Source organism: Rhincodon typus, chromosome 23, assembly GCF_021869965.1.
Source record: "Rhincodon typus isolate 14 chromosome 23, sRhiTyp1.1, whole genome shotgun sequence".
In the NCBI taxonomy this organism is placed as follows: domain Eukaryota; kingdom Metazoa; phylum Chordata; class Chondrichthyes; order Orectolobiformes; family Rhincodontidae; genus Rhincodon; species Rhincodon typus.
This window is the reverse complement of record NC_063354.1, coordinates 45,493,054-45,505,601: the sequence shown is the minus strand read 5'-3', so window position 1 is coordinate 45,505,601 and position 12,548 is coordinate 45,493,054. Positions and strand designations below refer to the sequence as shown.

Genomic DNA, 12,548 nt, shown 5'->3' with positions numbered 1-12,548 from the left:
GTTCAGGTCTTTGCTCCAGGAAGAAGCAGAGAGCCCTAAGACCCTCCTGGTGGGGAATGGACATGTAAAGGGAATGCATGTCCATGGTACAGAGGAGGCAGCTGGAGCCTGCAAACTGGAAATTTTGAAACTGGCATAAAGTGTCAGAGGAATCACGGATATAGTTGGCAGGGACTGGACCAGGGGAAAGAACACCGAGTCAAGGTAGGAAGAGATGAGTTCTGTGGGCCAGGAGCAGGCTGAAACAATGGGTCTGCTTGGACAGCCCTGTTTGTGGATTTTTGGAAGGATGTAGAAGCGAGCTGCGTGGGACTGGGGGCTTTCAGCTTGGACGCAGTGGCAGGGGAGTCACCAGATGAAATGAGATCAGTTATCGTAGTAGATACAATTGCTTGATGCGTCATGGTAGGTTCATGGTCCAGGGGAAGGTAGGAGGAGGTATCTGTGAGCTGGTGCTCAGCCTCTGCAACATAAAGGTCAGTTCGCCAGACTACAACAGCATCACCCTTATCAGCAGACTTAATAACAAAGTTAGGGTTAGATCTGAGCGCACGGAATGCAGTCAGTTCAGAGGGGAATAGGTTGAATTTGGTGAGGGGGGCAGAGAAATTGAGGTGACCAATATCACATCGACAGTTCTCAATGAACAGATTGAGTGCAGCTAAAAGTCCAGAGGGAGGTGTCTAGGTGGAGGGAGAGTGTTGAAACTGGGCAAAATTGTCTGTGGGATGGGGAGAGGACTCTTGTCCAAAGAAATGGGCACAGAGGCGAAGAAAGCGGAAGAAGAGTTCAACATCATGTCGTGCTTGAAATTCATTAAGGTGGGGATGTAGAGAGATAAAGCTGAGGCCTTTGCTGAGTACAGAACGTTTAGCATCAGAGAGTGGAAGGTTAGGAGGGATGGTGAATACCCGACAGAGGTGGGGTTGGGAGAGGGGATAGAGTCAGAGGGTAGGGGAGGAGAGGAAGGTTCCAGAAAGCCATGGGTATCTCTCAGCTGTTGCATCTTGTGGGCCTTGATGCCTGAAAGGAAAAGAAAAAGTTCCCTGTTAGCATGGCAAATGAGCCAGAGAATGAAGTGGAACTGCGGAGTGGCGCCACCCTGAGCCAGTGTGTTGCGATGCTGTTGGAGAGAAAGGTTGAGAGTCTGTATGTGACGTTGCATGGCACTGAGTATGGATCTCAGGATGTCGCAAGGGCAGCTGTCTGTGGAGCATTGAACATCATGGAGATATCTGTGATCCTGGGATTCAAAACATGAGGGATGAAACTTCAGTTGGAATCCACATGGGGTGAGTGTGAGCTAGAGACAATCACTGAGGAATGTGATATGGCTGTGGAAACAGGTTTTAGCAAATACTTGGTCAAACACCGGGGTGATAGTGAAATTAATGTCGGCAGACAAGAAGAAAGATTGGAACAGAAATCCTATCAGAAAGAGGAGCAGAACTTCTTCAAGGTGGGCATGCCTAGAAGACTTGTGGTAGTGAGTTAAAAAACTGAATAATAACCGAAATAACTGTGAATGCTGTAATCAGGAAAAAAAACGGAAGCTGCTGGAAAAGCTCAGCAGGTCTGGTAGCATCTGTGAAGAAAACAATCAGCGTAAACATTTCGGGTCTGGTGACCCTTCCTCAGAACTGGTGGTAGCTGGGAAAATGTCAGTTTACATGCTGAAAATCACCAAATCCAACCTGTCTCCCTCTGAACTGACTGCACTCCTTGCGCTCAGATCTAACCCTGACTTTGTTATTAAGCCTACCAATAAGGGCGATGCTGTTGTAGTCTGGCGTACTGACCTCTACATTGCATAGGCTTAGTGCCAGCTCTCAGATACCTTTTCCGATCTTCCTTTGGACCATGACCCCACCATGACACATCAGGCCATTGTATCAACTACGGTAACTGATCTCATTTCATCCGGTGATCTCCCCAACTGCCTCCAAGCTGATAGTTCCCCGGCCCCGCACAGCTTGCTTCTACCTCCTTCCAAAAATCCAGAAACAGGGCTGTCTGGACAGACCCACTATTTCATCCTGCTCGTGCCCCACTGAACTCATCTTTTCCTACCATGACTCAGTCTTCTCTCCCCTGGTCCAGTCCCTGCCCACGTACATACGTGATTCCTCGGATGCTTTATGCCAGTTTCAAAATTTCCAGTTTGCAGGCTCCAGCCACCTCCTCATTACCATGGACGGTGCAATCCCTTTACATGTCCGTTCCCCACCAGGAGGGTCTTACAGCTCTCGGCTTCTTCCTGGAGCAAAGACCTGAACCGTCCCCACCCAGCACACCCTCTTCCACTTGGCTGAACTTGTCCTCTTCCTCAACTTCTCTTTTAACTCCTCCCATTTTCTTCAGGTCAGAAGTTGGCCATGGGTACCCACATGGACCCCAGTTATGCCTGTCTCTTCATGCAGTATATGGAACATTCCTTGTTCCAGTCCTATTCTGGCCCCCACCCACAACTCTTTCTCTGACATATCGATATCATTGGTGCTGCTTCTCTCTCTCGTCCAGAATTGAGAAAGTTTGTCAATTTCACTTCCAATTTCCACCCTGGCCTCATATTCACCTGATTCATCGCGGACTCCTCCCTTCCCTTCCTCAACATGTGTTTCCATTTCTGGGAACAGACTGGTTATTAATATCCACTATAAACCCACTGACTCCCACAGCTACATGGACTATACACCCTCACACCCTGCTTCCTGTAAAGACTCCATCCTATTCTCTCAGTTCCTCCGTCTACGACACACGTGTTAGACGAGGCCAACTTAGACAATGGAGCCCCCGAAATGTCCACCTTTTTGCTCAACTGAGGATTCCCCAGCACCGTTGTTGACAGGGCCCTCAAGTGGGTCCGACCCATCTCCCGCACTTCCGCCCTCACCCCTTCTCTTCCCTCCTGCATAGAGATAGGGTTCCCCCTTGTCCTTACCTACCATCCTACCAGCATCTACATCCAGAAGATCATCAGATGGCATTTCCATCACCTCCAGAGAGATGCGACCACCAGACACATATTCCTCTCCCCTCGCTTGTCTGCCTTCCGCAGGGACCGTTCCCTCCGGGACACCCTGGTCGACTCTTCCTTCACCCCCAACACCTCCCCACAGCCCTATGGCACTAACCAGCGAAGGTGCAACACCTGCCCATTTACCTCCTCCCTCCCCGGTATCCGAGGGCCCAAACATACCTTCCAGGTGAAGCAACACTTCACCTGCACTTCCCAGAATCCAGACTACTGCATTCACTGCTCACAATGTGGTCTCCTCTACATTGGAGGAAAGTAGCATAGACTGGGTGACTGCTTTGCAGAACGTCTATGTTCTGCTCGCAAAAAGACCGTGAGCTTCCAGTTGCCTGCACTTTAATGCACCACCCTGTTCCCAGGCCAACATGTCTGTCTCTGGCTTGCTGCAGTGTTCCAGTGAACCCAACGCAAGCTGGAAGAACAACACCTCCTTTTCCACTTGGGGACCCTGCAGCCCTCCGACTCAATATTGAGTTCAATAATTTTAGGGCCTAAATTCTCCCATGTCCCAGCCCCCTACCCCACACACCAGGTCTTGTTATCACATAGTCTGCCATTACACACAACCTATTGTTAGTCACTACCAATCCCCATTGACAGCTATTCACTGTCCTAGCCAGATTGTTACCAACTCCTTTGTCTATCCAACTGCTTTTCTCTCTCTTCGGACTCTATCCTATTATTTACTCCCCACCCCATTCCCCTCCCTATTTTCTGCAAATAAACTGATGTTTTCCCAGCTACCATCAGTTCTGAGGAAGGGTCACCAGACCCAAAATGTTAACTCTAATTTTTTTCTTCACAGATGCTGCCAGACCTGCTGAGCTTTTCCAGCAACTTCTGGTTTTGTTCCTGATTTACAGCATCTGCAATTCTTTCAGTTTTTAAAAAAATTGGGAACATTTGTACTTATTGTATCAACTGCTTCACTTTCAAGCCCAATTTTCCACAGCTAATATAGAAGTCTCAGACTTTGAGATAGAGAGGAAATTAAAGTTAGACATGAGCTGATCACTTTAAAAAGGTTACCAAAGTTATCTGGCCTAAAGCAGTCAAATTCCAGGATTACACAAAGAAATGCCTAATGGCTATTACAGATTATCATACCTGGAAAAGGCTATCCAAGGGGTAGTTACCTAGAATTAAAATTAATCTGGAATCATATAGCTCACAGTGAGACCATAGAGTCATAGAGATATACATCATGGAAGCAGACCCTTAGGTCCAACTCTTCCATGCTAACCAGATATCCTAAATTGATCTAGTCCCATTTGCCAGCATTTGGCCCATATCCCTCCAAACCCTTCCTATTCATATACCCATCCAGATGCCCTTTAAAGGTTGTAATTGTACCAACCTCGACCACTTCATCCAACAGCTCATTACATATACACACCACCCTCTGCACGAAAAGTTGCTCCTTAGGTCCCTTTTAAATCTTTACCCTCTCACCTTAAACCGATGATTTCTAGTTTTGGACTCCCCTACCCTGGGGAAAAGGCCTTAACTATTCCTCCTATCCATGCCCCTCGTGATTTTATAAACCTCTATACTCCAGGGAAAATAGCCCCAGCCTAATCAGCCTCTCCCTATAACTCAAACCTTCTAACTCTGGCAACATTTTTCTGAACCCTTTCAAATTTAACAAAATCCTTCCTATAACAGGGAGACCAAAATTGAATGCGGTATTCCAGAAGTGGCCTAATCAATGTCCTGTACAGCTGCAACATGACCCCTCATCTCCCATATTCAATGCACTGACCATTACAGGCAATTGTATCAAACACCTTCTTCACTACCCTGTCTATCTGTGACTCCACTTTCAAGGAACTGCACTCCAAGGTCCCTTTGTTCGACAATAACCTTACCATTAAGTGCATAAGTCCTGCCCTGATTTGCCCTACCAAAACGTAGCACCTCACATTTATCTAGATTAAACTTCATCTGCCACTTCTTGGCCCATCTAATCAAGGTCCTGTTTTGCTCAGAGGTAATCTTCTTGGCTGTCCACTACACCACCAATTTTGGTGTCATCTGCAAACTTAACCATTCCTACTATATTTACGTCCAAATCATTTATATAAATGAAAAAAAGCAGTGGACCCAGCACTGATCCTTGCGGCACACCGCTGGTCACAGCCTCCAATCTGAAAAACAACCCTCCACTCCACCCTCTATCTCCTACCTTTGAGTCAATTTTGTATCCAAATGACCAGTTCTCCCTGTATTCACTGTGATCTAACCTTGTTAACCAGTCTACCATGAGGAACCTTGTTGAATGCCTTATTGAAGTCCACATAGACAATGTTCACCACTATGCCTTCATCAATCCTCTTCGTCACTTCTTCAAAAAACTCAGTCAAGTTAGTGGGACATAATTTCCCATGCACAAAGCCATGTTGACTATCCTTAATCAGTCCTTGCCTTTCCAGGTGTATGTAAATCCTGCCCCTCAGAATCCCCTCTAACAACTGATGCCAGGCTCACTGATTTATAGTTCCCTGGCTTTTCCTTTCCACCTTTCTTAAATAAAGATTCCATGTTAGCCAACCTCCAGCCTTCTAGCACTTCACTGTGGCTCTCAATGATACAAATATCTCAGTGAGGGGCCCAGTAATCACTTCCCTAGCTTCCCACAGAATTCTAGGGTACACCTGATTAGGTCCCGGGGATTTATCCACCTTTATGCATTTTAAGACATCCAGCATGTCCTCCACTGTAATATAGATTTTCAAGATACCGCTATTTATTTCCCAAGATCTCTAGCTTCCAAATCCTTCTCCATCCTGCAAAATACTCATTTAGTATCTCACCTATCTCCTGCAGTTCCACATATACGTGACTTTGCTGATTTTTAGGGGGCCCTGTTCTCTCCCTAGTTACTCTTTTGTCCTTAATGTATTGTGGAAAACCTTTGGATTCTCCATGACCCTATTTACCAAAGCTATCTCATGTCCCCTTTTTGGCCTCCTGATTTCCCTTCAGTATACTCCTCTAGGTGTTCACTTGATCCCTGCTGTTTATACCTCACATATACTTCCTTTTTCTTCCTCAATTTCTCTAGTCATTCAGCATTCCCTACACCTACTAGCCTTGCCCTTCACCCTAACAGGAACATACTGTCTCTGGACTCTCGGTACCTCATTTTTGAAAGTTTCCCATTTTCCAGCCATCCCTTTATCTGCAAATATCCGCCTCTAATCAAATTTTGAAAGTTCTTGCCTAATACCGTTAAAATTGGCCTTCCTCCAATTTAGAACTTTTAGATCAGGTCTATCCTTTTCTGCTGTATCCTCCTATTCCTACTCTCACTAGCACATGGCACTGGGAGTAATTCAAATGTTACTACTCTCGAGGACCTACTTTTTGCCTTCCTGCCTAATTTACTACATTCTCTCCTCAGAACCTCGTCCTCTTCTCTTCCAATGTCATTGGTTCCAATGTTTACAATGACCTTCTGCTGGTCTCTCTCCCCTTTGAGAATATTCTGCACCCTCACATTCTTCACCCTGGCACTAGGGAGGCAACACACCATTCTGATATTTTGTTGCCAGCCATAGAAATGTCTGTCTATGCCTCTGACTAAAGAGTCCCCTATCACAATCAATCGCTTGGAACCTGACATACCCTTCATTACAGTACAGCCCGTCTCAGTACCAGAAACTTGGTTATTGGTGCTACATTCCCTTGACAGTCCATTACCCCCTACATTTTCCATCAGTATACTTGTTTGAGATGGGGATAGCCAAAGGAAACTCCTGCACTATCTGCCTACCTCTCCTACTCTTCCTATTGGTAACCCATCTACCTGACTGTATCTGTGCTTTTTCTACGTTCCTGAAATTGCCATCCATCACACCCACTGTTCCTGTAAATTCCTCATTACCTCTAACTGCCGCTCCAACCTATCCATGCATTCTGAAAGGATTCGCAACCAAACACACTTCCTGCAGACATAATCATTAGTAACATGGAAATTCTCCCAAATTTCCCACATCTGACAGGACAAGCACATCATTCAACTAAAAGCCATCTTTGCACCTTAACAATCTACAGACCCAGAAAATAGCACAGTCTTACTGTTCTAAAAACACTGCTCAAGGGTAACTTAGTACCTCTATATTTAAAAAAGTTTAATCTAGAGACACATTGCAATAAAACAAACAAAAAAAGCCTACTGCAAATTTACAAAAAAAACACAGAATGGTTAGACTTAAAAAAACACACAACTGTTCCCCTACTGTGAGCAGCTCCCAATACGGAGGTTTCTCCAAGGTCAGTTGTGAATTTTACTGTTTGTTTATTTTTCTTAGACCAAACTCTGATTTCCAGAGATGCTTGAAATAACAGCACAGGCAGTCAGCCATGAAAGGTCACTGCCTGGTCAGACAGCCGTGAAAGGTCACTGCTCCCTTCTTACACCTCCCAAGTGGTACCTGTTCTTTTTTTAAAGTACTGTCATTTTGATTTTTTTCCCCAAAAATTCCAAAACAATGCAACAACTTATAAAACAGTAATTACTGCTCCAAGAAAGTCGAGGAAATCCGCTTCACACTGAAAAAAAACTCAAAGTTTTCTCCCATCCTGGATTACCCAGAATCCATCTCAAATGTTTCTCTGCATGGAGACAAGGCTTGATGACTACGGATATTGCTGGAACAAAGGTTTAAATTTGAAAGTCGTTATGAAAATAGGAGCACAGAAACAACCCACTTTCCCACATCTTTATTAAAGGATAATGGGGAAACTCTGCCAATGATCGACAGAAACTGTGAAACCGGACTACTCTTTTTTGGGCCAACTGTCAGGTTTTCACCCATTAAATCCTACCACGGTTTCAGACTGACATTAACAAAGTATGAAACACTGACATAATAGCCATCGCAGACAGACCAACCCAAAAGAATATTCTGGAAATACACACTGGAACTAGTAGTTCAAGGAAGGTTATGAAAGCATTTGAGCAAATAATTATAGAAGTTTCTGTCTCCATTTTCACTCAAGAAGTTGGTTCCCGCAGAAACAGCTGGAGAAAAATCATTAAGGAATTGAGAATTTTCAATAACTGCAACATTCACTACACTAGACTGCATCCAAGAAGCCAGAAAACCAAAATTGACCCCAGATTAATACCTTAGGTCTCAAAGACAACCAAAACACTCTAAAAACTGTTTTTTTTTTTGGACACTATTCTCTTTTAACTTTGTACCTGTGCACGTGTTGGGGGTGGAAGGAGATGGAGCAAGTGACTACTCGGAGACCATATGCTTGATGTTGCTTTTTTTATTATTTTCCTCACATTTAACAGTTAAAAGATTTACACATGTTTTAACTCAAAAAAGGCCTTGGTCATTGGCTCCTTATTACTCACCACAAAAGTAGATAACTACATTTTTAATTGGAGAGTGGTATCATCATGTGCAAAAAAGAGCTTTAAAACATTTGTTCTAATCAACTGAAGAGGTTGAACAGAGGGAGCCAGTACAGTCCTCATCTGATCATTAGTTTCTGATTATTATCCATGAAAATTATGAATTAACTATGCACTATAGCATATTGAAAATCTCTGACCTTTTATGGCCAAATTAGATGTACCTTAATGTTTACTGACAATAATTCAAACATTCCCAGAAGTAGTAAGGCTCGTCATTCTAAACAAGGCAATCCACATTCTTTAAAACAACATAATTAAAGATTAAATTCTGCAATGCTAAAATTCAGAAGCATATAAATTTGATCAAGCTTTACCTATTACTAAACCACAAAAGGGTTTGAGGAACTCGCATGCAGCAGGAGATCTATGCAAGCTGATTGCATATGCAGAACTGTTTCTGGTATCTGGCCAAATCATGTCATGAGTTACAGTAGTCTTGAAACTGGATGCCATGTTTCTTAAAGAATAACACAGACTATTCAACAATAGACTTTGACTGGGAAGTACTTTGGAATGTTCAGAGTTTGTGAAACATGCTATACAAATTCAAGTCTTTAGTTAAATATTCTGGTTTTGTACCGAGTCTCAACTCGCTAGCAACAAAATCGGGAACAGACACACGCGATATGTACCATTTTGGTAATGTTAACTGAAAGTCAGAAAATTTGAAACTCTCCAAGTAACAATTATTTCCCAACATTTAGTGACTGGGCAGGAATTCTCCACCAAATTTCTGATTTTTCTGAGCTACATATTAACAAGTGTCTCTACTTTGACAATGTTCCAGATATTAGCACTGTTGCCCCTCACTTTCAGGGCCTGAATAATTCCAAGCCTATAAAACAATGTTACAATTCCCAACAATCAGGTCAGCTCCATTATTGGTATTTTCCAACTCAACAGCAAAAACATGATTCTCGTTCAAATGTTAAACAAGACCAGTGGCTATACTACTGTTACTGTCAACAGGCCATTCGCAGCAGCAACGGTGCCTCAAATGATAGTCGATCGGTCCTCGACTGAGACAAGAAAAGAAACAGAAGCTGGGTGAAGAGGAGGTGAGTGGAAACTTCTTTTTGGGAAATGAGGGAGGGGTACAAGCAACCCCAAAAGGCAACTGTACTTAAATTTAACAAATCACCACATATAAAAACAACTCCATTAGGAATGGTCAGTGTGGTGCATGGTTTGTATTACAGACTGGAATCTGTTGTGAATAGTATAGAGGTTTAAGGGGTTATCCAAGAGTGTTTTAGGTGGTGAATGGAAGGTGAAAGAAGAAACTGTTTCCTCTGCTAAAAACTGAAATAGATAACCTTTTCCCAAGTAAAGGTAGTGATGGTTATAAAACTAATGCCAGTCGATTATAGATCACCCACGATCTAATGGAACAGTGCCAGAGTTTGAATTTGCAGGCGATATCATTTCTCTGACTAACTTCAAACATAGATTTCCTCAGACAATAGTTTCCAAAGCAAAGATGTCGAGCATCTTCTATACGTACCATGGAAGACATGTATTGTGCAATTTCTTTTTAGGTTCATTGGGTTAAAATAGCAAACACTTCAGACCACCATACGAAGTTTTTTTTTGTGTTACTGGATTTTTTGAGTGGAAAATATGGATATCTCAAAGAACAGCTGAACTGTGAATTTGCATAAACTGTACCCTAAATTTTATTGAGAAACAACAGAAAAACCTGGGACAAATGGTACCATGTACCAAGAAGTAGCAGTTCTGTCACATCCTAATGTGCTCATCAATAACTATGGTTCACACACCAACACTTCAATTCTTCTCTGGATGGCTTAGTGGGTTAGGTCCATAGCCTAGGTTGGTACTGAATCTCACAGAATAAAGTTCTAGGTTCAGTGCTCGATCACAATGCAGTGGGCTCTGGTGAGACCTGCAGGTGTAGACATCAAGTAATCCTTGTGCAGTAGCAGTAACCTATCAATGCTCACAGTGTAGGCTCAAACACAGAGAATGGCCACATGGATACACTATTAAGGGAGAGAGGGGTCCAGTGCCCTGAAGTAACATTCTAGTAAAAGTCAATTTCTCCAAGAAAACAAAACAAAAAGCTTAATTAACTTGCCAACAGAAGACTACTGCATCCAGCAGTGTTGGAAGAGACAGCCACTAAAATTTTGACAAGTACAAAATGGTAAGAGCATTGAAACAGGAACAGAATATTCAGCTCCTTTCAGGTATTCCAGCAATCTTCACTGAATAGATTCAAGGCTGAGTTAGGCAGATTTTTGATCACCAGGGGCCTCAAGGATTGAGGGCAGAAAAGGAACGTGGAGTGAGGCCACAATCAAATCAGCCATGATCTTATCAAATGACAGACCAGGCTCGAGGGGCTGAATGACCTGATTTTTATTCTTGTGTTCATTCAATTAGATCACGGCTGACCTGTATCTCAATTCCACTTACCTGCTTTAGTTACAAACCCAATATGCATCAAGCAGCCCTGGTATAAACATGGAGGACCTGGGAAAGAGACTGGTGACTCCTTCAAACTAGTTATAGTACTGCAGATGACAGGCAGCTCTCCCAAATATATCTGCATAATGGCTGTGTTGGGTTCTGTTGTACAATACTCCACACTAAGCCAGGGGATCCAATGGACTAAAGGTCATATCTGATTCCTCACCAGGAGTCAGGGGTTTCAGTTTTTGTCACCCATCAGAGTCTGTTATTGACAGAATTTCTCTGAAAAATGTTTTCTCTCTCACATTTGTCAAAAAATTTCTTCCATATACAGGAATCAGGCGAGAGTTGCTTTGTGGGTTGTTACACGGCTCCATCGAAGGGATGTGGATAATTGTTAGTGTTGAGATGGTGAGAATATGTTCTTACAGTTTCAGTACATGGGCACCACTGGACGGTTTAGTTATATAGAATGTTGCTGTTCCACTGTACTTGTCCTGTTAATGAAAGATGGTACTTTATATTCTGCAAAGAATCTTCAGGTTAGAAAACCAATATTTGCATTGAAACTCGTCAGGGGGACAAGCTAAAACAGCAAAGAGCACCCAACCCACATGACTGGGCCACCACCCAAATGCACCCCATATGACTGAAAACAAGCAGAAGCCATAGTATTGTTTTTTATTAGTATTTGTTGTCAGAAGAAGAAACTATAGGGGCAAGCAAAAGATTCTATCACATGAAATCAAAAGAGATAAGAAGCCAAGAGACTACTCAAGGGGAGGTACTACAGATGCAGAATGTCTTAATACATTAAGATCAGGAAAGGGAAAAGAACAAGAAGAAAAAACCCCAAGGGTCTTGGTTAGACGACAAGTGGGATAACAAGCAGGCGGCAAGTAAAAAGCCAAGTACAGCCCACCAATAATATATATTCCAGACATTGACATGAAAGACAGTTATGAGTGGGACTAAATTAATAGATTCCCAGAATGGATTAATTCCGTCCCACTGTGGTTAGACAGACAAGAGACAAGATTAATGAAGCGCTGCGTTATGTTGAGGACCGAATTAAGATGCAAGTGTTTTGGTCCACTGAAACAGATGAATACAGTCCCAAGGATTCAGCAAAAATGATAGAGGCACACCCAGAAACTACAACTCTATTAGCAGAGTCAGAGTTATTCCAGACTCATAAGAACTGAGCCTCCTCTCATCTACAGCACATAGACTGTAGCTCATCACCATCTTCTCAAGGACAGCTAGAGATGGATAATAAATTCTGGCCAGCCAACGATGCCCACCTTCCACCAATGAATAAAATAAAAACTAACAACCAATCAGTCTTAAGAACTACAATGTTCCCCAGTACCCACAGCTATTTTGAGGGAAGAGGATTCTAGATTTGCACTACATTTCTTGCCATTGGTGAACAACCCGCTTTCACTTTGAAATGGCTTACACCAAAGTAAAATTGTACTGGATCACCCCATCTGTAGAAATATTTAACACAACTGTATTTTCAAATTTGTGCATCCATTTATACTATTGGACATCCATCAGGAAGGAAAATCCAAACAGAGCTGCAATTATGCAACTAGATTCCCAACTAACCCAGAGGATTAACTGCAGTCTGCCCCT

At 43.0% G+C, this 12,548-nt stretch overlaps 1 protein-coding gene across 2 annotated transcripts in view; it reads right to left on the bottom strand.

Moving 5' to 3' along the window:
* Positions 1-897: 897 nt before the first annotated feature.
* galk1 (galactokinase 1) overlaps positions 898-12,548 on the bottom strand; it is a 30,580-nt gene continuing 18,929 nt past the window's right edge. Inside the window, exon 8 of one of the 2 annotated variants that reach the window (XM_048610724.1) lies at positions 898-1,023. In XM_048610724.1, the coding sequence (XP_048466681.1) occupies positions 994-1,023 (30 nt within the window). In that variant the 3' untranslated portion in view covers positions 898-993. Of the gene's footprint in view, positions 1,024-8,305; positions 11,405-12,548 lie in introns of those variants that run through there. The other variant, XM_020531006.2, reaches the window with a different exon arrangement.